Below are 25,440 nucleotides of genomic sequence, written 5' to 3'. Positions count from 1 at the left end.
GGCGACGTCCGTGTCTCTGGATAACCCCGCCAGAGACGGGGAGCGGAGTAAATGTTTGCGAAGAGTGTTTGCTTAGGCAAACCGACGCAAAGTCCATTTCCCCCCCCCCCAAACAGACGCGTCGCCGCCAGACTCTGACGCGTTCAAAGTCTGGAAAGCGCTCCGTCATGTACAGAACCGCGCTCGCTAGCCGTGGACTTTCCCCGTCTGAGACGCATCTTTTTCGTCTTTTAATCCAATTGTTGTTGTCTCGGGTCGGTGCCGGGGGCGTTCACATCAGTTTGACTATTCGGCACAAAAAGTGAAGAATGAGAGAGGGGGGAAGGGGGGAAGTAATGAACGACGTGTTGAAAAGCTGCGAAAGGAGCTGAAATTTTCCGTGACCGAACCCTTCATCGTCTCGACGCATGCACCTACAAGCCTTCCTTCACACGGCTTCCCCGACTTTATTTCAGCTGCTGCTTGAACTGTAGCGGAGGCTTCCTAGAAACAATATTGCAACGATTAGCCCACAGCTGAAAGCCATTGGAGTGGAAAGGAGAAAGTGACGGGAGACTTTAGAGCAGGTTTAAAGAGACGGGATGGAGGGAAGTTTAGGACAGAAGAGCAAAAAAAGAAAAAAGGAAGGAAGAGAAGACTGTATTTGTAAATAGCCTCACTTGAATGATGATGGCCAGAGTGGGATGAATAAAACAGAGGTCATTAAATGTACTTTAGATGGTCATTTTCTATCTATTATCAACCAAAAATATGGAGCAAATTGCCCCAGTCTCTCCTACTTGCTCTTGTGTAAGTTTTCCTTTTTAGGATATTTACTTTCAGAGGGTTTGTGTTCTCTCTTCCAGTCCCTGCTGACAAAAGAATAACTAGAAATTGACAAAGAAAAAAGGAGAAAAATCATTGGAAATAAAGACTTTCATGACAGGCGGGGAGGATGGATATTTCCAAACCTGAAGGGTTTCCAGCATGAACCGTTTTTCATTTGTAAAATATGTACAGAATCTTTTAAATTTTTTGGCTCCAGCATAAACTCTGTATAATAAACTGTTTTAATTCATTATTGTGAGAATGGGGTTGTTTGACATGAAAGGCTTAACAGAAGACATTCAGTTCTGTGTTGGTATCTAGTTTGGCAGCTGGGATTAGTACCACTGCTGGGCGTGATGCAAGCCTTTCCACTGCACCACTGTCTGCACAACGTCTCAGATAATATAAAAGGTGGTGAAAAAGCTTAGCATTTTTTGTCGGTAATTTCAGAAAGGGAAATATAGCATATTTTATTTTGATGATTGTGGCTTGTAGATAATGAAACTCAAACATTCAGTGTTTCCAGAAATCAGAATATAGCTAAGATGGTGTACTAGTGCCAAAAATGGTGTAAAAAGGCCAAAAAAGAAAAAAAGATTTTCTTTATAAATCGTCTTAGTTTGAAAAGTGATAATTTAAATCTTTACATTGTCAGATATTTTCTGGGGAAAAACAAACATTTCTGAGTTTAAAAGTCGAACATTTTTGGCTTTTGTGAATTTTCTGAAAAGTCGAAACATTTTTACCTTGAAACTTTGACATTTTCATGTCTTTTCTAGTTAATTTATTTTAATTTTTTTCAAGCAATATTTTTACTTTTCAAACTCAGAAAATGCCTGTGTTTTGGCAGAAATGTACTGGTTTTTATTTTAAATCAATGGCTCTAATTCTAATTTCAAAAGACACTGAATTTTGGGTTTTTATTATTTTTAAGCCATTAATAAACTAGTTCCACTGGCAGATTATTTTACTCTTAACATGTGAAAATCCTTTTGTTATAAGTAAAATAATCTAATCTGCAAGTGGAACTAGTACTTTTTAAAAACCAATATCAAGGAATTAGTGACTTACAACAAGCTTCTATATTTTGCTAAAAAAAATACTTATAAGTTAGTTTGTACTTATCTCAAGGGCACTAAGATATTTGAACTAGAAACTAGACCAAAAATCTTTGGTAAGATTTCATGTTTTTGCATTTCATTGACCAACCTTGTTTCTCTGTTTTTCTGCTGCAACTCGTTTTCCAGAAAAGGTTCCCTCTTGTGACCAGGAGAGGCAGAACGCCCTGAATGAGGCTCAGCAGAGTTCCCGGGAGTCCATTATCATTCCGGACTGTGGGTCTGGAGGTCTTTACAAACCGGTCCAGTGCCATCAGCATACTGGTTACTGCTGGTGTGTTTTAGTGGATACGGGACGGCCCATCCCCGGAACGTCAACCTTGTAAGATCTTTTAGCAAAAAGACACCGAAGGGAACAACTGGTTTGGTCTTTATTAGTTTACTGTAGTTTACATGAGAGTTTATCATGTATGTTTTGTTTTTTTCCCCACCAACAATAACTGTATAATTTACTGGTAGGAATCACCTGCCTGGTGTTGTGAAAGTCAAATTATGCTGTGTCAGCTTCAAAGCTTAAGCTAGGCATAACAACTTTTAAGCTAAATTACTGCAACTAAACAGAAACGATTAGATTAACTGCTGAGTGAAACATGATTCCCAGGAAATGATTCCCCTAAAGCAGGGGTCCCCAAAGTCAATCCTCGAGGGGCCAGCCTCCTGCATGTTTTAGTTCTCTCCCTGGTTTAACGCACCTGGATCAAATGATGGCTCGTTAGAAGAACATTGACTTGCTGAAAAGGTTGCTGCTGCCACCAGGGAGAGAACTAAAACATGCAGGACGCCGGCCCTTGAGGACCGACTTTGGGGACCCCTGCCCTAAAGCCTCAGATACAAACCATAAGCAAAACATTTTTTAGATTTCACAACTAGAAAAAGAATCATAAATGTGTTAGATGAGGACTATGAGGCGGAAGCTAAGGGTTGAAAGCGCATGCGCGTTCTATGACATGCTGAAATCACAGTGCCATCCAGTGGCCTGGAACGACAACTACAGTTGACTCAAGGTGCCGTCTAAACGCGAAACTTTCCCCCCATTCAACATGGGAAATTCAGCCAGCTTCCAGACAGCGGTCTTGTGTAAACATAGCCTAATACTATACCATGCAGACGCTCTGCCTGCACTGATGAATATTTACTCACATTTGCATGAAAAATACTCAGAGTGTCTCAAAATAATTGCAGGCGCCTCTCATTTCTGATCAACTCCCTTTGAGGTACTTAACATTGATAATTTGTTTTTGTTTCCAGGAACTGTCCTTTAACGTTGCTATTATTTTCAGAGTTTTTTCACGGTGAAGTCTGTAACACATTCTTTCACTGTCATTGTTTTGACTGACTGACTCAGTGGCTCAGTGTGGGAGCAAAGCTTCAGTTGCGAAAACAAAAGCTGTGAATTTTGGGAATAGGACGCAAGAAAACTACCAAGATACCCCAGTTCCCGGAAGAGTTTCCTGTAGTCGTGGAAACATATCAAGCATTGAATGTTTATCCCGAGGCAGCACCACAAAAAGTCAAACGTAATTGACCCGTCCAGGCAGGTAGCATAAATGACACTAATTCACCCTTCATCCCAACACGCACGCACTGTTCAAAATGGCGGTAAGCATAGCCTTCTTCCCGTTTCGACCCACATGTTACATTTTTCAACGCGCCGATCTGTGTAAGCTGTGTTTTCAAAGAATCTATCAAATCTCGCTGTTTGTCATGAAAGAAAAAAAAATAAACACTCCAACTTTTAGACCCAGGCCTCTCTTAAATGTTTACTTAGCAAAGTGAATAATTTCAAGCAATGATGTCAGTATTGGTTAGCTAGCTATAAACACTCAGCCTGTGAAAGGCCCTGTGTTTTCAGTTCGGCCCCTGCTGTTTACTTTGCTTTTAGCCGTTGGCAGCGACCTATATTTATATTTTGTGTTGGTCTTTGTTAGAGGGATCTCCAAAACCAGAAATATGACAAATAATGGTGCTTTAAACTAAACTAATGTTTGCATAAGCAGTGTCTTGTTCAGTTTGTGTTGAAAACAAGGATATCGGACCTCAAACGAGAAAACGAGACAAATAGATGTTTGGACAACCGTAGATGCATGTGAGCGTACGGATACAGAGGACGGCTTGCGTTTTAGAGGATAAAATAAAATGTCAAATTATATAAAAAGTAAATATTTTCCATTTGAATACACAACATGTCGAGTTGCGAATCCATCTGATGCCTTTTTAGTGTCAAATGAATCTCGTGTGTCATAACTTGGACCAACCGGGTTGAATTCTTACTTTCATTTCAAGAAAACAGGACAGAAAACACTCCTGATGGGATTGTCTTCGTATCTAAAGGTGCATTGCCCCCACTTTTTTTTTTTTTTTGTTTTTTACTGCCCCGGTTTCTTTTCTTCGGTCAGCAGTGTCCAGGGTTTGGACACGGGCCGTGCCGACAGTAGAAAACAGACATGACCACTCGCTGTTGATTTGTAAAAGCAAAATGAGGCACACATGCTCCATTTCTCGTTGCATTCAAAGAAGCACTGAAAGAACAGCCAGGAAAAAACGAGTCATACCAAACTGAAAGCCAAACAGTTTGTTATGCTTCTTTAAAAAAAATAATAAAAAAAGGCTCTTGAGTTTATTATTATTATTAAAAAATGAAGATTTAATAAAAGAGAAGGTTAATCTTTGTCAGTTAATCCATAAGGGCATTTTAAAACATTTATTTACGCATGTAGAACCAAGTGCAGCAAAATGAATCAGTGAGAATTATATCACGCTCGTTTTTTTCTTGAGCTGCGGGTTATGTTAAACTTAATGTGTCTGTGTGAATCTGTCTGTCCCATGGATGCTTCCTCTTTTCTTTTTCAGACTCTGATAAAAACTCATCTTTGTCTCTCTGTAAAAGGTACAAGACGCCGGAGTGTGACGCAGACGCGCGGTCTTATGTCGCGGACCCGGAGGACCCGTTCCACGTCAGACCCCTGCAAGGTTCCCTTTGTCTTTCACACCACGTTGATTCGCTTTGGAGAAATTTTACTTCCTGAAATTTTCGACCAGATATGGAGACAAAATAATTAAGTCAAGGACCAATTTCAAAGCTTTAAATTACACAGTCGTATTTCTTTTAAGTCATATTTTCTATGTATGCAGAATTGTATGAACAACTTAAGGTAACATAGTTACTTGATCGTGCTATAAACTGGAACCATTTGCCTGGAAAACACACAATGCCGCCCCGTTAAAAACATTAGCGATTCTTTTGGACTTTCCCGAAACCATTTTATCCACCTTGGCCAGTTTTGTGTGCTTTTCCACCACTCTCAGTGGATTATGTGCCATGTTTTTCCTCTAAAACAGTGAAATCTGATCACAGCAGCATTAATCTCGTTAGCCAATTTCAAAGTGGTTCACTCAAAAACAATTGCACTGGTCCCGACTTCCAACGGTGGGAGACAGAAGGAAAAACTGGGGTCAGATTCGGATTTTGACCGACTCTTCAAAGCATTATAAATGCATACCGGTTAAGCTCTAAAAGTAAATTAAAATAAGTTTTTAGTTTAGAAGAAGTTTGTGATAATCCACAGACCTTTAATGATTAAAGCCGGAAAAATGTGATTCATGGAAAAAAATAACCCTGCAGCTGCTGTCGTTGTGACCGAGGCCTTCAAAGAACAACAGGATTTATGCTGACATTAAATTACACACAAAAGGAGGTAGCAGAGTAAAAGGGGACTGGATACAGGTGCACACCACACTTTTTAGATCCTTTCGGGTAACTAAACCAATTCAAAAACCACAAATTGTTTTCCTTCCACTTCACAGTGATTTTCTACTTTGTGCTAATTTGTCATAAAAATAAAATTAGAAAAAGTTGAAGTGGCATGAATACTTTTGGAACATATTGAAAAGTGAATTCTATGAAAAATAATAATAAAAAATTGATTTCTGGGAAGTTACAAGTTCCTGCAAAAATAGGAACTTGTACCTTGCCGTCATCATTGCTGAGCTAACTCTGTTTCGCCATTGCGTAAAGCTTCGTTGGATCTCGTATTTAAATCCCCATCTGGTGGGTCTACAGAGCGGAGCAGGCTCCTGACTGTGCAGCAGATGTGTGGCGGGTTTTATGGAAGGTGGTAGGGGCTGCAGGGCAAAGGAGGCGGCTGGAGGTGTTGGGGACATTTTACCCGATAGAAGTTTAGTTTTACTGTAGAATGATGTTATGAAGCATCACAACAAACCCAAACACACTGCTCTGCATCACTGCTCAAACCTTTATCTGATTTTAATCACCTCACAGCCACAAGCTACAATGTGTTTTATGAGCTTAGGTTTGATTTTACTGTTGAATTATGAAAATTGCACCTTTTACAAAGCACAGTAGGGCGGTATTATGCTGTGGCAGGGAAGAAAAAGTTGGTCAAAGTTCACAGGAGAAGTCATTAAAAACCATTGGCAGCGACGGATGTAAACAGCTACATGAACTATATTCATCTATCGGCCATGAGAGGAGACGTCGGCGTCTTACTCAACTGTCGGAGCGACAAACCGGCTGTACTTGAGAGAGTATACGACGTTTTGTAGTCACCGATTTTACAGAAGAGCTATGGATTCAACATGTTTGAATGACAGACAACTTTTTATGAATGGTGGGGTTCTGTGAGAGCTAAGGTGGAGCCAGCCCCCCCCCAAAAAACAAAAAAACCCTACAAAACCACTGTAGTCTTCTTCGTGGTTTTCGCCAGTAGTAACGTCTGGCTGTTGACCACGTGACTCATGCAATGCCAATAGTCATGGCTGAAAAACCACCTCATCCTAATGCAACAACTTAACAACCACGAGTTTTATCTTTCCCAAAATTGGCATGCATCCAGGAAGGATATTTATCTTCGTAATTTCAAGTTGCACAATTTAATGGTTAATGGGAAACGCAGCTACTGATGTATTTTTTACATTCTTACAACACACGGTCACAAGAAGACCTCATCTCCTGCGACTAAGGGTTTCCATTTTGTCAACTTTGGTCAGTTAGTTGCACATCAAGTCTTATTAAAAAAACCTCAAAAGGAGAACAGTTAAATTTAAATTGAAGCAAGAAATGCTTGATTAAATCAAAAACGATGACCTGACGTGAGAGCGCCACTCAGGTGTTTTAGATCAGTGTTTCCCAACCCTGGTCCTCAAGGCACACTGTCCTACATGTTTTAGAGGTTTCCCTGCTTTAATGTGCCTGATTAAACTGATTGCAGTTCAACAAACGCCTGATAATCAGTCATCCATTGAAATCAGCTGGACTGAAGCAAGGAAATACCTATGCCTTACCGCCCATACACCACCCTATGTGGTAAAGTCCTTGACATTTTGTTGCTAGATTGTGCTTCATAACAACCTAATTTTACACTTGGATGAAGGCACAGCAAGACACGGTGCCTCCTCAAGCTTGTCCTCTTGGGCGAAATGCTAATTGGAATCACCTGGCGGATGAACATCCTGAGCCAGAGAGAGAAAAAGATAAGAGCCATCGTCGATGACAAAAAATGATATATATATTCCGTATCAAGATAAGACGGAACAAAACGACTAAAAAGAGTACATTATTTTACAGTGCAGGTGCGTTTGGAGTTACTCTACAAAAGACGATTAGGAGGGAAAATGTTGCCCCGGTTAAGCCGGCCCTTAAAAAGCATACATCTGGGTAATTAAAAGGAACCCGAGGTGTTCGGAATTATGTCATAAAAGTTAACGGGTCTGCGCCGCTTGATGAAAAGCTCCCACTTTCCTCCATGTGCCTCGGCTCTGTTCTCTTACGAAGACAACCGGACCGTCACCTGCGTTTAGCACGTGATCCTCTACTTACCTTGAGCTTTAGCGGGGTACCGACGGTCCCTGTTTGGGTGTCCGTCCTGCTGGTGTCGAGGTGCTTCAGCCCCACTGTGCCATAATGAGCCAAATTAGCTATGGAAGGTAATTTTAGCATATTCCCTTTTTTTTGTCTTTGGTTTGTACCAGGCTGCCCAGAGGGGAAGAAGGGGGAATTCATTACTAGCTTGTTAGACGCTCTCACAACCGACATGGTGCAAGCCATAAACTCACCGGCCCCCTCTGGTGGCGGGAGGTAAGACTGAATAAAGAGCGCCGTCAAAATGCTAATCCTTTGTCTGAGGGTGTGTGTAACCCTTTTCACATATCTGCCTCTAACACCCGCTAGGTTTGTGGAACCTGATCCCAGTCACACTCTGGAGGAAAGAGTGGTGCATTGGTACTTTGCCCAGCTGGATAACAATGGCAGCAATGACATCAACAAGAAGGAACTCAAACCTTTCAAGAGGTACCTGAAGAAGAAAGCTAAACCTAAGAAATGTGCCCGCAAGTTCACCGACTACTGTGATCTGAATAAGGACAAGGCTATTTCGCTGCAGGAGCTGAAAGGCTGCCTCGGTGTCAGCAAAGACGGTAAGAGAAGAAGTTTTCTTCAGAGAATTGGTTCGGGGATTTTTTTTTTTTTTTTCTAAAACACATTGTTAGACTTCAGTATCTGATATATAAATACATATTTTACTGGTTGAGATCCGTAAAGTGTGGAACAGGACTATAGTTCTATTTTTATGGAACTAAATCGGAGCCATAAAGTTTGTTCAAAAGAAAACAAATAGAACCTGAACAGAAAAATTTGAAGCTAAAAATGTAGTTTGAAATCGGTGTGAAATCTTTTTCAATTTAAAATTTCTGTTTGGTTTCAAACTTTTTTTCAGTTTCAAATTTTTTAACAAACTACATGGCCCTAAATTAGCTCAATATATATTCAGAGGCATAATCTAAAACAAAAAACAAACAAACAAAAAAACAACTACAAAAACAAAACAAAAAAAACATTAAGTGAAATTACAAACATTAAGTTTGCTCACTTTTCGCTTGAACCTTTTACCCAATAGGAGATTAGTTTGCCTTATCTTTTATTGCAACTGCTCCTGTCACAATGAGCAATAAATCAACAAATCAATTAATTGCATGATGAATTAAAATGAGCTCAATAATTTCCATTTGCATGATTTATTGTTTTTCTCTTTTCTCTCTGTCTGCCAAAAAAATGGACGACAAAAGTCTTAAGTCTGGTGCTTTGGTCTCAACTAGCCCCTCTTTTTTTTGTTCATAATTAATTTTATTTGTTGTTCCAGTTGTTTTGTTTATTTACTCGGAGAATTTAAAATGTCTTCCAGTTCCAGTTTCATATGTTTATTAGAATTGAAAGTTTATTGATCTCCAACAATGTGTTCTTGCATCGTTACGCCATTACCATTATATTACTAGAAAATAGTTTCAGAACAACAATATTGTGGTTCATAGCAATAACCTCTAGCTGCACTCGTGGTTAAACAAACTATATTACGACTTCAAAGTCAGAGGAGGTTTGCAATATTCAGTTCCTCCCACAAGAGATTTTTTTAAATTTATTTATTTTTATTTTTTATTTCTATCCGACTACTACTTAAATGAGGGATTGACTCAAATTTTTAGCCACTGACAGATGTCAACAGATGTCAGCAATTTAACAACTGAAGCCGACGAGAGCTTTAGACTGTTTGAAACTGAAATGACTGGATCATAATGTTGACAAAATAACAATGGCCACAGAAAAATACCCTGTTCCTGTAGTGAAAACACAACTAGAATGTTCTTTGATTGTAAAAAGATTTTTGCTTTATAACTCAAATTCAGTCTTAATCTGTTATCACCATGGCAACGCTTCCAGTTAAAGTTTCAGCAACATATGCCATAAATCCCACATTTATCTTTGTGATGGTAGGACAACTCAAAGGCTATTCCTTCCAATCAGCTGGAATGTGGATGACATGTAATAGATTTTATTGAGACTTGTGAAGGTTAACACCTATTAGTTTGATTTAAGTGACATGCTCTTTTGTCCTTCCCATTCTAAAATAAATATCTGGGGAAACGAGATGGCCCTCTGATGAAGCTGGGGAAAAAATCATTTTAAAAATCCTAATCAAAAGTTTGAATTACAACAAAAAATATTCCAGCTAGTTTTATTTCACAGCCATTGATAGGCTCACCGGTTCTATGCTAACAAAATAAAGGACAAATCTCATAAATTTGATATCCAACTTCAGGCATCACTTAAAATGCAAGTTGTGACCTAAACTTTTAATATTCTAAAAATCTAGGGGTCTACACCTACACCAAAATCTACACCAATTTATCGGTGTCGATTTCCTTAATTTTGGGAGATCGGTGATCGGCTGATTTTTACATATGAAGTCGATCTTATCCACCGATCTTATCTAGCTTGGCAAAAGTCTAAGAATCAACCACTGTCCTCTTTTGTTCTCCGGTGAGAAAGGTTTGACTGACTGACCAACCGGCCCACCATGTCATGTCCGCACGTTAATAATTAACAATTATTACCCCACTGTTGCCAACTCAACAATTTTCTTGCTATATTGAGCAACATTTCAGGCAAAACAAATTGGTATCGGCCAAAATCAGAATAGGCAGGTTAAGCTTTTTAAAAGGTCGGTGATCGGCCAGAAAACTGCAATCGGTGCACCACTACATAAATCTATTTGTGCAGAATACAACATTCTCAGCTGAAAATAGTAATTTTACTGGTATATTTTCCAGCCCAGTAGTTAAAGTTACTGAACATCCTTAAGTCATCAGTCAAACTAAGAAAATGTTTAGAATGTTCCAATATTATATAATGCAGCAACGTGTGCTGAATTTGTTAGCAATAATTCCTTAAGATTGAATATGTTCCCACTAAATAAACACCCTCAAATTAAAGGTTTGGTTTTATAGGATGACGCTATTGTAATGAAACTTGACTTTATTTTAAGACTGACATGTTTTTGTCAGAAGTGCAGCAACTATTGAGAGTATATTGAGAGTGTATTGTTTCAGACTCAGGGATTTAACCAAATAAATCAATGAGACACGTGTCCATGGAGTTTGATTCCTGTCATTTTTCTCTTTTTGCAGGAAGCCCGTTGACAAGCGGCAGTCAAGGAACAAGGCAAGGGACAAAACTGTTCAGTAAGCACGCGGGTCTGCTCTCACCAACACTGCTTAAAGCTTTAAACACATTTATACCATGTATTAAAACTGTCATTTAGCCTCCGTTCATCTTTAACTGCAAGCATATTCATCATGGAAGGACAGGGAACCCTTGTTTCATAGATACATTGGTGTATTTTAAAGTAATCAAAAGTATTCTTTGTTCTTCCAGTTCTTTGTTACAGATCAAAACTCTTTGCTACTGAATTTTGATTACTTGCGCAAAGTTCAGAAGGTTACATGCTACTTTGCCTTTAAACAGTTTGGGAAAGCACAGATGATGACGCAATCGTTTTGTGAGCCTCCTTCTATTCATGGTTCAGTTTCCCCGTATTTGTGGATTTTTTTCTTTGAGGGATGAAATTTCAAATTATTTGCAAAACATTTGCCAATTCGATGATTTTTTGTTTGTTTTGTCAAGCATATCTAAACATATACAGTATATATATATATATATATATATATATATATATATATATATATATATATATATAAATAAAGAATGCAACTAGAGAAGATGAAATACTTTGGCACAATGCTGCTTGACTCACTATGGGCTGGTGTTTGCAAAGCAGCCAATCCAGAAGCATCATTCCTCTAAGAGCAGAAATAAGGAATATCGTTAGCTTCTGCTGTATTACTAAGACGGTTTCCACTGTGATTATTAATGCACATTAAGATATCTTTGGTATTTGAACTATTAAAATTGGCAGTATTACATGTTTTTAGATGAAGTCTAATGTATTCAGGAAGTCTAACGTGTTAATGCCACAGCTTGTGGCTGGGGTACCACAAGCTGTTCATGGGCACGCAAACACAGATACGTTTTAAGGAAAAACCTCTTACACTCACAAGGTTCCCCCCAGAAAACTTGCTAAGCCTGGCGGTTGGGTGCTAGGGCAGCCATTCATGCAGCGACCTGTCGTGTTTTTGAGTTTAACAAATGCTTAAAGTTGACAGGAAACTTGACAATATCATTTGATATTCATGTGTTACTGAAAGATTGGAAGATTAATACGTGAACATCAACTTTAATGTCTTAAAAAATGCAAACATTTTAAAAAGACTCCAATAAGTAATAAAATAAGTAAGCAATGCTTAGCCTGGTGGGGCACAAGTTAAGCCTGGTGGCCTGCCAGGCTTATAATACACTGGGGGAAAATCCCTGCACTCAGCTTCTTTATTTGACATCATCGAAGAAATCAAAAGCCAAAATCGACATCAGACAAGACTTTAGGAAGAGGTTTGGAGAGTCGGAAACAGACAGGTTGTCAAAGAGATTTAGGTGAAGTGTTTTGATCATAAAACACTTCACTTTTGTTTTATGATTTATCATAAAACAAAAGCAGAGAAGTTGGCAGAAGCTTGTAAGAGATCATTCACACTGAAACGAGTTCTGTGCTAGAATGTCAGGAAGCCATTACTGAAAAAGAAAAATAATAACCCAGGTAACGTCTGCCGATCTCTGTAGAGATGTCTTATCAACCAGAAACCTAATGCTTGGGTCCAAATGGGTCTTGAAAATACACAAAGACCACAAGCAGACAATCAAATTATTTACAAAGTGGCTGAAGAACCACAAAAGTTAATGTTTTGGTCAGAGCTAGAAAGATGCATGTGAGCAAGGCATCTCATCATCCTGACTCGGTTACGCGAGTTTTGTCAGGAGGGAAACTCCAGCAATATGTTGCCATAAATTTGTGGAGAGACTCATAATGTTAGCAAAATGACCATAATGACCCAAGTTATCTTATTTGATAAGTATCTCAAGAAAAGTGCAAAACAAATGAACCGTTGAATGTTTACTTTTTAGTCTGGCATTTAGCAAATACAGTAGAATAATTTTTAGTCATTGTAACAGACAAAGTCTCGTGTTGTTTTTAGATTCTGTGTAAATGTGTGTACATTTCTAGTTTCAGGTGTAAATTTATACCCAAAGAGATTGTGATGTGTTTTATTTATCACTTTTATTGTCATGGCAGTGAACGCCACAATATATTTTGACAAAACAGAAACATAAGTCAAGTTCTTTAACGATTAGGTTAATTATTTGTTCAATTATTGACTCATTATCCCGCTGTTAGCTAGCCTAACACTTCAGTAACTTTGCTGTGTCCATGTTGAGCTGTTGCTGATTTGACCTTGAGATGGTAGAAGTATTGAGAAAAGAGCAAACCGAGAATCACCAAAGTCTATTTTTTGTTTTTTGTTCCCACCCCCCCAACCACCACCTTTCCTTTTCCAAGTCATCTTCCTTCATCTCTCAATTACTCACTCCGCTTGGATTCCCTGGAATTCACATGCTGATTTTTATTCCCGCCGGTGCTGCGGAGTCTGGCTACCGGGTTCGCTCAGCGCCACAAAACACTGAAGTCATGTGTTTACCCTGGGCTTGGCGCGGACGGCGGCGGAGAACAGCGGTTCTAAACAGGCATAACGTCAGGGTTGCTCACGAGTCGCCAGAATAAACAGCCCCAGGAGTGCCGGAGCGGAGGAGAAGGAGGCTTGTTTTTACTACAGTCACTGAATCTATCACCTACATGTTTAGGAGCGGGAGGTGAACAGCCTGACATCTTTATGTGGCTCTTATGGTACCACTCAGGCACACGGAGCCGGTGAAGGCTGTGGAGAGAGTGAGTTATGAAATAAGCAAAGGAGACGGTGAAAGCTCGCGTGAAAGAACCAGGAACATATGGCATCGGCTCGAGGGTGACTAAGATAGACAACCTTTGTGTTCAGGTATGCTTTGCTGCTCCCCAATGGCCTGGATCACTTTAAGTCAAGCTGCTTTTACTAGGCCGTAAATCGTGTCCTGTCCTGTCAGCTGCGGAGAGTCACGGCAACGCCGCTTGCGTGTGTATTCACGGCGACGTTACAGAACGTGCCTTTTCCTCGGCGTTGTGATCATTTGAGACACATTATTTGTACGAACCCCATCACTCTTCGCTCACTGGCACCAGCGAAGAAAACGATCTGAACACCGTGTGTGAGAGAGTGAGAGGTGCCTGAGAAAGTGGCAGTCGACTTTCAGCAGACATTAATCCTTATATATTTTCTCTTGTGAACCTTGTGACTGTAATGCTTTTGCTAAAACTAAATCAAGGTAGCAATTAAATGTACTTGGCGTGATTATGACCTGGTTAAAATTGTTGTAGAACCAATACAGCTTGTACTTCCCAAGATGTTATAGGTTACCTTACGAAACTAGCCAGGACATTCCTGAAACGTTCCTGGGACTTATCAAGTGTTTCCTTGGTACTTACATGACAGTTCCTGGATATTTTCTTAAAACTTTCCTGCTATATTCCAGTTTCTTTCACATCTAGCTGGTTGCTTTCTAGAATTTACCAGGTACTTTCCTGGAGCTTTCCCAGACCTACCAAAACTGGTCTTCAGTCTGGCCCCTTTTTTTGATCCCAAAAACAATTTTGCTTGCAGAGACTTCATAATTCAGTTTATTTGTTAAACACATTTGATAATGTGTTCTTGCGTTATTATGCTATTACACTAATATACTTTGAAAATGGTCTCAAATTAACAATATCATTTTTTTATTGCGAACATGTGAAACGTATTGCCAATCATTTTTTGTATACTGGACATTAAGGGCAATCATTTTGTGGTTCCTGATTTTTATTTTTATTCTTAAATACGAATCATTGATTATTTAATAAATATAAATATTATTATATTTAGAAGTATCTGCTCAGCAGCCTTGGTGATTGGGGTCGTCAGGAGAGACGCAGAACAAACTGAGGAGACAGTGAAAATGTTTCTTTCAGTAGGTCTGAGTGTGTCTTGTATTTTCTCTGGCTCTATCGGGAAGGTGGAACTGTAACGACGGTGTTATTAAGTAGGTCTGGGACCAGAAGTCCAAGCCCAGAATCTTGGAGCCAACACGAATTACTCTGCATCACTTAACGCTTTAGCTCAGTTTAACACTCTAACAGGATGAATAGGACCAGACGTTGTCAGAAGTGACTTTGATGAAGACAAACACTTTATTCCTAAGATTTGAACCCAAATCAATCTGATGCAAAAAAAAAAAAAAAACCCTTAAAAGCCCCTCATCATTAGCCGTGATCTTCAGTTGGTCCTCGCCACCATGTACTGATGCAGCACAATTCCCAGCTCTCGAGCCAAGCGTTTTTATTGGCTGGTCCCAGGTGAGGGGAGACGATTTAGCGCTAGACAGGATCTGCTTTCAGGTCTTTATCGCAAGTGGGGCCAAGGTGTCCAGAGAGAGGCTGGGGAGCTTTGTGTTGTTAATGGCAGAGACAATCTCCTCAGTGAGCGGGCAGAGAGGAGAGGGAGGAACGTTAAGCGCTCTGGAGCCTGGTAATTGCGTGGCCAATTCCTGGGCACTAATGTCACTGGGCTCTGAACAACAGAGACATTTATCTGAGCTAAGAGAGAAGGAAAGCATGACTTCAGGGGAAGACCATGTCAGAAATGTTTGCATTTGCAGGCATTTGCCGAGGTAAAAAGATTGCAAGTTGACTTTTTAATTTTTTTTTAAACTACTGATCACATTAAAACTCTTTGAAAAATGTAAGCAGAACTGTGCTGGATTGGGCAGCAAAACATTTTTTTGTTTGTGCCGCTATCATTTTAACATGAATAAATGTTTCCAGAGGTCACGAAAGGTCAACCAGCCACTGTACCTTCTTAAGACCAAAACAAAATTGGTGTCAGTCAACTCTATGTCTGTGCTGATGAAATTTTTGATATTTATTGCATTAATAAATATGAAAATGCAATTTCTGTGTGCAGTTTCGTGGTGCAAATCAGACTTCTTTGTGCGACTGCTGAACTAAAGAAGCCTATTACAAATGGAAATACATTTCATGAGCATTATTTGTGTTTGTGGAGTTATAAATGCTAAGCACAGCCGTATAGTTACCTAAAAAATAAATAGTTCTTATCGTCACCTGTATCACAAAATAATGGTAAAACTTTTAAGTCGATATCGCCCACCCATAGCACTCCACAGAATATTTCCCAAAACTCTTAGGGATCATGAAGATGTTCTTTCTTTCTGCAAATAATTTGATGTTACATTGCACAGGAAAATCTGTAAACACTGAACCTTGAATAAGTAGATGGGGGTCCAAAGTAGCATATTGCTGAAAAAACTGTTGCCAAAAATAAAAAAAATAAAATACACACGCTGGTAACACAGTTGCGGCATTTTGATCTCGAGAATCAGCATTATTTGTTTTCATGAGCAAATAGTTTGTGAGCACGGAGGAATAAAAACTGTTTTATGTAAAACAGAAACGCACTCAAAATGAAATTTAGCGCTTTGGATTCCTCTTGAAGTGGGCGCGCTGTTGTTCCCGCCACAGGATCTGCTCCCGTGGAATGCAGCCTCTGATTTATTGCGTGTGGGACGAGTTGTGATGCCTTCAAGTTTAAACAGCAAGCCTGGTAGTAAATACTTCATAAAAACTCTGGAGAAGCCCTCGGAGTGAAATCAGCTGGACTTGTAATTTACTGCGTACGCGGCCAGCAGTGACAGGAAGTGCACCTGCGTGACCCTCCCCGCCCCCACCACCACCACCTTAACCCACCAGCTCCAGACGCCCTCCACCCACACAGAAACACAGTTTGATGTGTGCCGTAAGGTCGGACGGGCAAAAAAGAACAAAAAACTCCTAGTCGTCCTTCACCAGCCTGATCCGACGTAGGATGTAGTTTTGATTGTAGAAATGTGCGGCCCAGAACAAATCGGAGGTCTAACATGGTTCCATTTGATGGACGGGACATCTGCAAGCAATCTTCGCTCCGTGCCCATCTTCTTTTCTCACAAACCTCTCCATCATTCTTTCTTCCTCTCGGTTTTTTTTTTGTTGGTTTTTTTTTGTACCCCACCCCCAACATTTCTGACTGACGAATGAGCCGCAGACTCTCCTGGCTGGGCAGTTTGGGCACGATTGCACAACAGATCAGAACTTGAGAGGCTCAAACAGTGTGATGGACAATGTGAACACATAAACGATTCGTATTCGTGTCTCTTTAAATCGGTCTCATTTTATGCACAAACGTAAATGGATGCTAGACCAACTAAGGGGCTTGTAACAGTGATTTTCTTTTCTTTTTTTTTGCACAAATGAAGACCTTCTTATTCAACCCCATTTAATCTGATACCCCTAAAATGAAATCCAGAGCAACTGGATCCCTTTCTGAAGCCACCTAATTATGTGAACACACCCATTTTTTAAATTTATTCTGAGTGTAAATCCAATGTTCTGTAAAGGCCTCCACATTAGTGGACAAATAATCCACTAAACTGTTTGGGTTTAGCTTTATGGCCCGAGCACAACCCTGAAATTATTTCACTGATGATTGGGTCGAGCTCGGACTGCGGTGCGTTCTCCTTTAGAGAAAACCGAAACAACATGAATTTGACGGGCACCTGACTCCCTCAGCTATTGAAGATGCTAAACGAAAGCTAAAAGCGGGAAAGAGATTTGCACTGCTAACTCCAATTTTAGATGGCCTGAAACTGAAAGCGGTCAAATCCTACAATAACATGTCGGGTTTACTTTGGGTCCACATTTCAAGTCAATCAGTCGGGTCGGTTCAGGTTCAAACACAACGTCTGGATTTTTTTTTTTAGGTTTATGAGATCAGAGAAGCAAATGAAAAGTCAATGGTCGCTCTGGAGGAGCTGTAAAGATCTGAGGCCTTCATGAAGTGAAAGACGCTGCCAAAAATTAAAAATAAATCCAGTTTCAAAATTGCACAATAGCCACGTAGAAGAAAGGGTTCTGGTCATATGAAAGGGATTTTCTTGAACAGCGTTCATACAGAGAAACATGGGAGTTTTTTATGCAGTGGGAAAGCTTTTTTTCAGCAGGACCAGAGAAATACTTGAGAATAAAAAACTGTTGGCTGACATGAACTGATACCAGGCTGGAGGTTCACCTTCCGGCAGGACAACTACATGATGTTAAATCCACAATGGAGTGGTTTAGATGATGGGCTTATTGTGTAACGCTGGAGCATATTTCTTTTCAGTGAGGCTAAATGTAAAAGCACAAAAAAGCACCTTTTTATTTGTAAAAGTTACAAACAAAAACTACTTGTTACAATTAAAATCTCTTGTTTCTGTTCTGCCAAAACAAAATGTAATAAAACACATTTAAAGTTTTGATTATTATATGACAAACTGTGAAAGAGTTGAAGGCGTCTGAATGCTTTCTGAAGGTCGTATATAAAGTTGATGTTCTGAAGTCGTACTCGCCTCTTGGCTTTTTAGAAGTTAAATTGAATAACTTTGGCTCTAAATTGAAAAAGAAACTAACTTTTTTTTTTCTCACACAGCTGATCTGATTAAACACACATTTCACTTCTGGGTGTATCATTTAAAGCAAACTTGTGTCTGCTCCATGTCAAGTCAATGTGACGGCGCATTAGGGCCAAGAGTAAATTTGCTCAAAAAAAAAAGTCAGAAATTTTGAGATTAATCTCAGAGATTTTCTTTAAAAAAAAAAAACCTGAGAAATTTTGGAGTCTGAAAAGTCGAAAGTTTTCGATTTTTGGAAATGAGTTTCAAAAGTTCAATTTTTTTTTTTTTACTCTAGAACCTCAGAAATGTTCTTGGTTTTTTTTCTAGACAATTTCTGAGATTAATCTCAAAATGTCTTGAGTTTTTTGACAGAAATTTAATCTAAAATCAATTTAATTAATTTTTAAAATCTACAATGGCCCTATTACGCCGTCGCACGTCAACTCATGTAAAAACCAACATACAAAAAAATAACAACAAAAAAGCTGAGCCACGCACGTTCTCTCTCCCAACGTTTCGTCTCTGTGTCTGTTCTTCCAGTCGGCCGTCTGGCGTGAGGAGGGAACGGACGAGAAGCTGAAGACGAGAGCAGAGGAGACGGAGGCGACGGATGCGTCTGCACGCTTCCCGACGGGAACCTAAAGACGGAGCAGAGAAATCAAGAAGTTTCTGAATCGGAGAGAGAAAAAAAAAGAACGAGAGAGAGAGAAAAGCAACAAAGCGGCGCCAAAATAATTGCACTTTTTCCTCCCTACGTCTGACATATTAACTGCTTTTTTGTTTGTTATTTTTCATCTTGAAGTGACTGAGAATTCACTAAGTAAAAAGAAAAGAGAATATATTTGTAAAGAGTTGACAGGCTCACCACTGGAAGAGCGCGTATATGTATGTAACCACTCCCCCTCCCCTGCTGTATGTTCAGTCTGCTGTGTTGATTTGTTCAGTCCACATGTCTCAATCCCAGGCCTGTCCAATAAAACGTTACACCGCCCTCGCCCCCGCCCTCCACCACCGTCAGACATGCTGCAGCAGCAGACAGCTCAGCGGCGAATCAGCAAACAATCAATCAAAAAAAAAAAAAAGTAAATCAGTGTGAACCCACTGACTTACACCTGATTTGTCAGCGTTAAACAATGAACTCTATGAATTCCCTCGCTCTGGCTGTAGATCTGTTGGTGTTTTCCTTGTAAAAAAAAGAAAACATAAGAGCAGATGTTTGTGTTGTAAAGAAGAAAACAAAAACTCGCTGCAAGTACTTAGCTGTGCCACCCAAAACCGATGCAAGGCAGCCACGCCATCTGCGCTAAATACTTCACACAGTCTGTTAGCTAAAGAAAAAACAAAAAACAAAAACATAATAATAAAAAAGGCAATAAAAAGCGCCGAAGTAGTTCAGACCATACCTGTGGTGACGTAATGCGTCTCTTCTTCAGAACCCAGCGGGGGATTGGCCGACAGCAAAGCCATCAGTTAAGCTCCACTGCTAGCTCCGCTAACTCTTTAGATAAACTGGCACATCCGAATATCTAAAGACGCGCAGTGTGGATGTCTGTGCCCTAAAAGACGAGCCTTTAAATAACACAAACCTATAAAGGAGTAAAATATCTCCAACAAGAAATTATTGCAATTGATCCATTAGGCACAGGAACTCTAGCTGCCGCGTTCCACCTTGTTCAGCTGCCATTTTGCTTTTGGTGTTTTCAGATTGTTTTCATCTTTTACTGACATTTAATGTGACAGGCCCACATGGTAAAAAGCAGACGGAAAACGATAACATGGTTGTCAATTTGTCCTCGGAAAGTTGTGAGCGTGTGTTCAGTCGTCCTGGATTAATCCTTTGTAGAACAACACGTTTGTTTCTACCAGCTTTGAACATCTAGGGGTTGGAAATTCAAATCAACCAAGATTAAACTGTGACCATCTCTAAATATCAATTTTCAAGTCTTGCCCTTGATTCTAAATTTCATTTTTGTCTGGAGTTTGACTGGGACATTTTCACACACGAATATCCTTTGATTGTATCTCAGGCTGTTTGTTTCGTGTCGCCCTGCTGGAAGGTGAGAATACTGGCTAGCCGTAAGTAGCTCCATCAATTCGACCCGCTTCCCATGATGCTGCCGCCACCACGATGCTGCAAACCTCTGAGGTCTTCAGTTGGATTCATAAATTGTGGGCAGAAAGACTTTATTCACTAAGCAGGAGACTTCTAAACTCAAGCGATTGTGCCGGATTTTTATTTGAGAGTATTAGAGCAAAGAGGGGCTGGATGCAAAAAAAGCACACCACACTTTTCAGATTTTTACCTGTAAAACATTTGAAAACCATGTATTCTTTTTTTTTTTTTACTTCCACTTTACCGTGAGTCAGTACTTTGAGAAGCCTGAAATTAGTGGATGTAAAGTGAAAGTATATGATTCATTTCAAGCCATTTAAATACTTGCATGCAATTGTGATTTCCAAAAATGACCAATAGTGACATTATTGTGTAAGAAAATAGCCTTAGCTTTATCAGGTAGCATGACGGTGGATTAACAGTCATCTGCGGAGCTAAGTATCAAAACGGCTTTTAAAAACGATGGGTTAATGAGGGAGAAGAACGTTTTCAGTTTGTTGTTGATTTGGTTAATTAGCTGGAGTCTCTATCAACGAATGAAGATTCTGGTTTTAAACGCAGGGGAAAAAAAGAGAAACAACAATTTAAACAATGTGGCATTCGCGCACAAATTTCAATTTCATAAAACAAATACGTTTTCTGAGCATTTACTGTTCGTTCCTCCGGTGCCATGTGTCGGCGTTCATCCCTGAAACAATCGACAACATCCACCTTAAATCCGCCCCGCCTCACCTGATCCCGCTCTGGATGCAAAAACACACACAGCCAAAAAAACAACGGAGCAGAGAGGGAAGAGATATTAAATCTTTTAGGAATTTGAAGCATAAAAATTCCTCCCCACATTTGGGAACAATTGGGTCTCAAACTAGGAGAAACACGCTTTCGCTGCTGGAGTCTGGACGCTCGTGTCTGTGTGTTTTGAGTTTTTGTTTTGTTTGGCCCCCCTCACAAATATCTGCAGCGGCTCATGGACACGAAATGCTTTTTATTGTAAATATGTACGATAACCTTTTTGTTTGACGGTTTTACTAAATCCCACTACAGTGGCATGATTTTAAATGTACTTCACTGTCAGCGTAGCTTCTTGTAAAAAACACATCCCCTGTTTTTCTTCTCCTTCTTCTTACTCATTCACGTCCGTAGACTGGTCTGTTTATTTTTATTTTATTTTTTTTATCCGTGCTCTGCTTCATTTTGTGTCTGCCTTCATCACTGAACACCAGCAGGAATGTAACACAGCAACTGGTGCTTACAATCAGAACGTCCGGTTATTTCCATTCTAACGTGAACTGAACATTTGTGCCAAGAACAAGAGAATAATCCCATCCTTCCTCGAGTCCTGTGCAGTTTCTCCTCCTGAGTGAACTTTTATTTTTTCCACCTTCCCATCCAGGTTAGAAACACAAAGCTTTTGTGTGTCTGCCGAAGTGCTTCCAGACGCAGCAAGCTGCAGATTGTTCGGAAACATCTTAAAAAGGAGCCAACAGGCTGACAATCAGCACAGATGGCAATGGGATGTGTGTGTGTATATAGAGGGGGGTGCTGCAGCTGGCTGTCACTCTGACTCCAACCATGTTTCAAAAGTGATTTTTTTTTTTTTACTAAAGTTTGAAGAATGAGATCCGACTCAAACCCACGGCAATTCTTGCTAAAGTAAATTATGCGGCTCAAAAATAATATGTTCTATTCGTCATAAGAATGTAGCAAAAATAATAATAATAATAATAAAGAAAAAGCACAAAATGATCTTATAAAGTGAATCCTGTCATTAGGCAGAAACATATAAAACTTATTTCAAGAGCTTTGCTTGTTTCTTTCCTGAATGTGAAAAAAAAAAAAGTTTTGGCCTTAAATTTTAAAAACATCTGAACAGGTGTGGCATTCTTAACTTATAACAAAAACAGTAATAATACAATGTTGTTCATAACATCTGTTTAAACCATGACTAGTCTGGACAGTCGAAAGAGATTCCAGCAGTGGAGAGAAGGAGTTTTACACTGCCCCCACATGGTGAAGATGGGTAACTGCATTCATAAAACAATTCAAACGGTTAAACTGACAATTTGCTTCTTCTTGGGTGAAGTCAAAACCGTATGTCTTAATGTAATACACATCAAAGAATTATGGCAAACATCCAAAAGTCTAATGTATAAAATTTTACAGAGTGTTGAAAATATACCTACTCAACTAAATTAGTTAAGTTAACCTTTACTCTTTTTTCCCCATTTTGTTCATGCAGCTACGTTGAAAAGGAGCAAAAAAAGAAGAACTTGTTGGTGACTAACAGAACATCACTGAAATATTAAGAAACTATTGTTATGAGGTGTAAAGTAAATTTGACTGACAATGCTCGCCTTGGAGGAGAAGAAGCTAGGGTTGCTAGCTCTTGGATCTGCTAGCATGCTAGCTAATGTGAATTTTGCTGTCAAATTAGCTAAAAAGGGATAAAAAACTTTCATTCTTGCTCCAACTCAGAAACTCTTAGCTTTTAATACATACATGTTTATGACAGTTCACACAAACATATCCATCTAATCATTCTTGTTGGACCTGTATGATAAATTAAGCTAACAGCTGTCTGAATCACTTAAAATTCATATGTTCACATGTGGTTTGTTGTCAAAATAAAGCAGCCTCTACTGTAGGAATTTAACCATTATTGAACACTTAATTTACACACTAATGTGCTTGATTAAAATTTCAAAACATTTCTCGACTAATGTGTTTCCTAAAATTCATTTGTGTAGCGCATAGCACTAAATTTCTTTTTTTGGTGATTTTTTTCGTCAAACATGTTTTTTAAAAAACATCACGAGGAAATATTTTTAGAAAACCTCATGAAAAAAACAACAACAAAAAAAACAAACATTGGGGAGGCACTGAAACGACAGATTTTTAGAGGACATTCAAGAAATAGTGACTGTGGCTAAAATTGTGCTTTATATTTATCATAAATCCCTTTGTCTACACGTCATATTTATAAGAAATAATATAAAAAGGCCAGCTGCTCCGAGGTTGACAGTACTGTTGAAGTAAAAGAAATACCACAAAAAAATTCGCATATCATCCATATATGTTTATAAAAAAATACACGAATGAACAACCCAGACTCTTATGATTTAGTATAAATTAAATGGTGCAATATAATGATAGACATGGAAATCCCCACTTCTATTCTTCTTTAAACTAATAACAACTCTCTGCAAAAAACCAAGTCGTTTTCTTTCTTTTTTTTTTGACCGGATTGTTTGTTCATCTGATTTAGTGATGAGACTTCAAAGGTGCGGATGTTGTCTGTGCGTGATGGAGCAGAGGTTGCTGAAGAGGGCCAGTGTGTGTGTGTGTGTGTGTGTGTGTGTGTGCGTGTGTGTGTGGGTGGGTGGAGGGATCGTAGATGAAACCAGAGCCAGGAAGCAGCTGCAGTACATCTGTCTTGCTCTAACACATGTGGCATTTGACTTCTAGTGTGAAGTTCAAAAGAGTTTTATAATGACGCAGCTGCTTTAGGATCTCTCTGTGTGTGTGTGTGTGTGTGTGTGTGTGTGTGTGTCGGGCTGGGGGTGTGTGCTCTTATTTGTTACCGTTTGGGTTGAGGGTAGGCAGGTTGCGGAGGGCATTCAGAGCTGACTGATGAATTTGGAGCATCGACAGTGATGTGTTGGCAGTACAGGTGCAGCATAATGGTCCAGGGAGTCATGGGCCTTAACACAAGCTGACCGTGTCAAATCAGCAGGTTTTGGAGCAAAAACCTGTTTGTTAAAACAACAACAAATAGGCCTGTCGCGATAAACGATAAATCGATTAATCGTATGATAAATTAAAACTATCGACGTCATTTCAATTATCGGCATTATCATCTCTTCCGGCCTTTTTCTCTTTCTGTTGATGACAACGAATGAAAAAAGGCTCAACTCCGGTGCTCCCCACTGACTCCTCCCTTCCTCATTTCCTTAGTGTAAAGCCCAGCGCACACTACACGATCTTAGAGCTGTCGGCCGATTGTCGGCTCATTTTTAAAACCTGACAGACCACACATTAGCCGACAGAAATCCTAGGTATAACGGTTCGATCGGGTTTGTTCCTGCCGTGTGGTGTCCAACAATGGGCACAAAATAATGGCTGCAAGTCCAGTTAACTAATTTTAAAACCAGGCATTAATCAATGCTTTACTACAATCTACCTGCAATGCATGTGGCTAGTGTCAGCGTAAAGTCCTGACTGAATGAAAATCATTATAACCTATTTATGTCACGTTAACGAAGAACAGCTGAAAAGTTACCGGGTTTATCAACTGCGGTAGCAATTTCACTCCAACTCCTCCCTTTGTCATTTCTATATTCTTTGCATGTTGAATAAACATTAATGTTGTTTCCACGTATCATCTCTAATGTCCGCTGGACTTCGGGTGGCGCCGTGTCAGCTGTTTGGGATTCCCCGATGTAATTTCCCCTCAGAAAACACGGAGGAGAATCCGCGCTTTTTGATTGGCTGCCTGTCACATTCAACAGGTGTAGTTAAAGCTCCCAGTCGGGGAAAACCCCTGATTTAGATCGGAGCGGCAACGACGATCTACCGTAACACACCACACAATCTTAGAAAGACCAACGTTCTAAGACTGTTGTATGGGGAGAAATAGGAGCAAAAAATCATGTAGTGTAAACTATTGCATCAGGTAGTCAATGTGCCCGTCTTCTCTATTTAAATCTAATTATTACTGAAGGGCAACATGATATACAGACTTCATAATCTGCACTCTTCTGGTTGAATGCAATATTTATTTCCACTTTGGCTTTATGTTGTTTAGTTTTTATCAAGTACATTTTTTGTTAATGGAGACTAAGAATCCATTTTGTTTTTGGTTGTTTTGTTTATTTTGTTTATCAGCTCCAGTGCTAAATATTCTTTTGAAAATAAAGTGTATCTATCTTTGGCAGGAAATCGCATGCATTATTACGTCATTTCCATTACATCAGTGTAAAAAGGTCTTCAAACAATATTATCGTTTATCGCAATAATTTTTTGAGACAATTAATCGCTCAGCAAAATTTGCTATCGTG

At 39.5% G+C, this 25,440-nt stretch overlaps 1 protein-coding gene across 11 annotated transcripts in view; it reads left to right on the top strand.

Moving 5' to 3' along the window:
- The window catches only part of smoc1 (SPARC related modular calcium binding 1), a 65,099-nt gene extending 43,380 nt beyond the window's left edge, over positions 1 to 21,719 (top strand). For 9 of the 11 annotated variants that reach the window (XM_023352625.1, XM_023352628.1, XM_023352623.1 and 6 more), the window contains 6 exons: positions 2,055 to 2,247; positions 4,813 to 4,895; positions 7,914 to 8,019; positions 8,113 to 8,357; positions 10,902 to 10,935; positions 18,811 to 21,719. In XM_023352625.1, coding sequence (XP_023208393.1) covers positions 2,055 to 2,247; positions 4,813 to 4,895; positions 7,914 to 8,019; positions 8,113 to 8,357; positions 10,902 to 10,935; positions 18,811 to 18,850 — 701 coding nt within the window. In that variant the 3' untranslated portion in view covers positions 18,851 to 21,719. Of the gene's footprint in view, positions 1 to 2,054; positions 2,248 to 4,812; positions 4,896 to 7,913; positions 8,020 to 8,112; positions 8,358 to 10,901; positions 10,956 to 18,810 lie in introns of those variants that run through there. The other 2 variants (XM_023352624.1, XM_023352634.1) reach the window with 2 other exon arrangements.
- Positions 21,720 to 25,440: the final 3,721 nt, after the last annotated feature.

This window comes from Xiphophorus maculatus, chromosome 19 (assembly GCF_002775205.1).
Source record: "Xiphophorus maculatus strain JP 163 A chromosome 19, X_maculatus-5.0-male, whole genome shotgun sequence".
Classification (NCBI taxonomy): domain Eukaryota; kingdom Metazoa; phylum Chordata; class Actinopteri; order Cyprinodontiformes; family Poeciliidae; genus Xiphophorus; species Xiphophorus maculatus.
The sequence above is the reverse complement of the archived record's forward strand: the minus strand, read 5'-3'. Positions and strand labels throughout refer to the sequence as shown.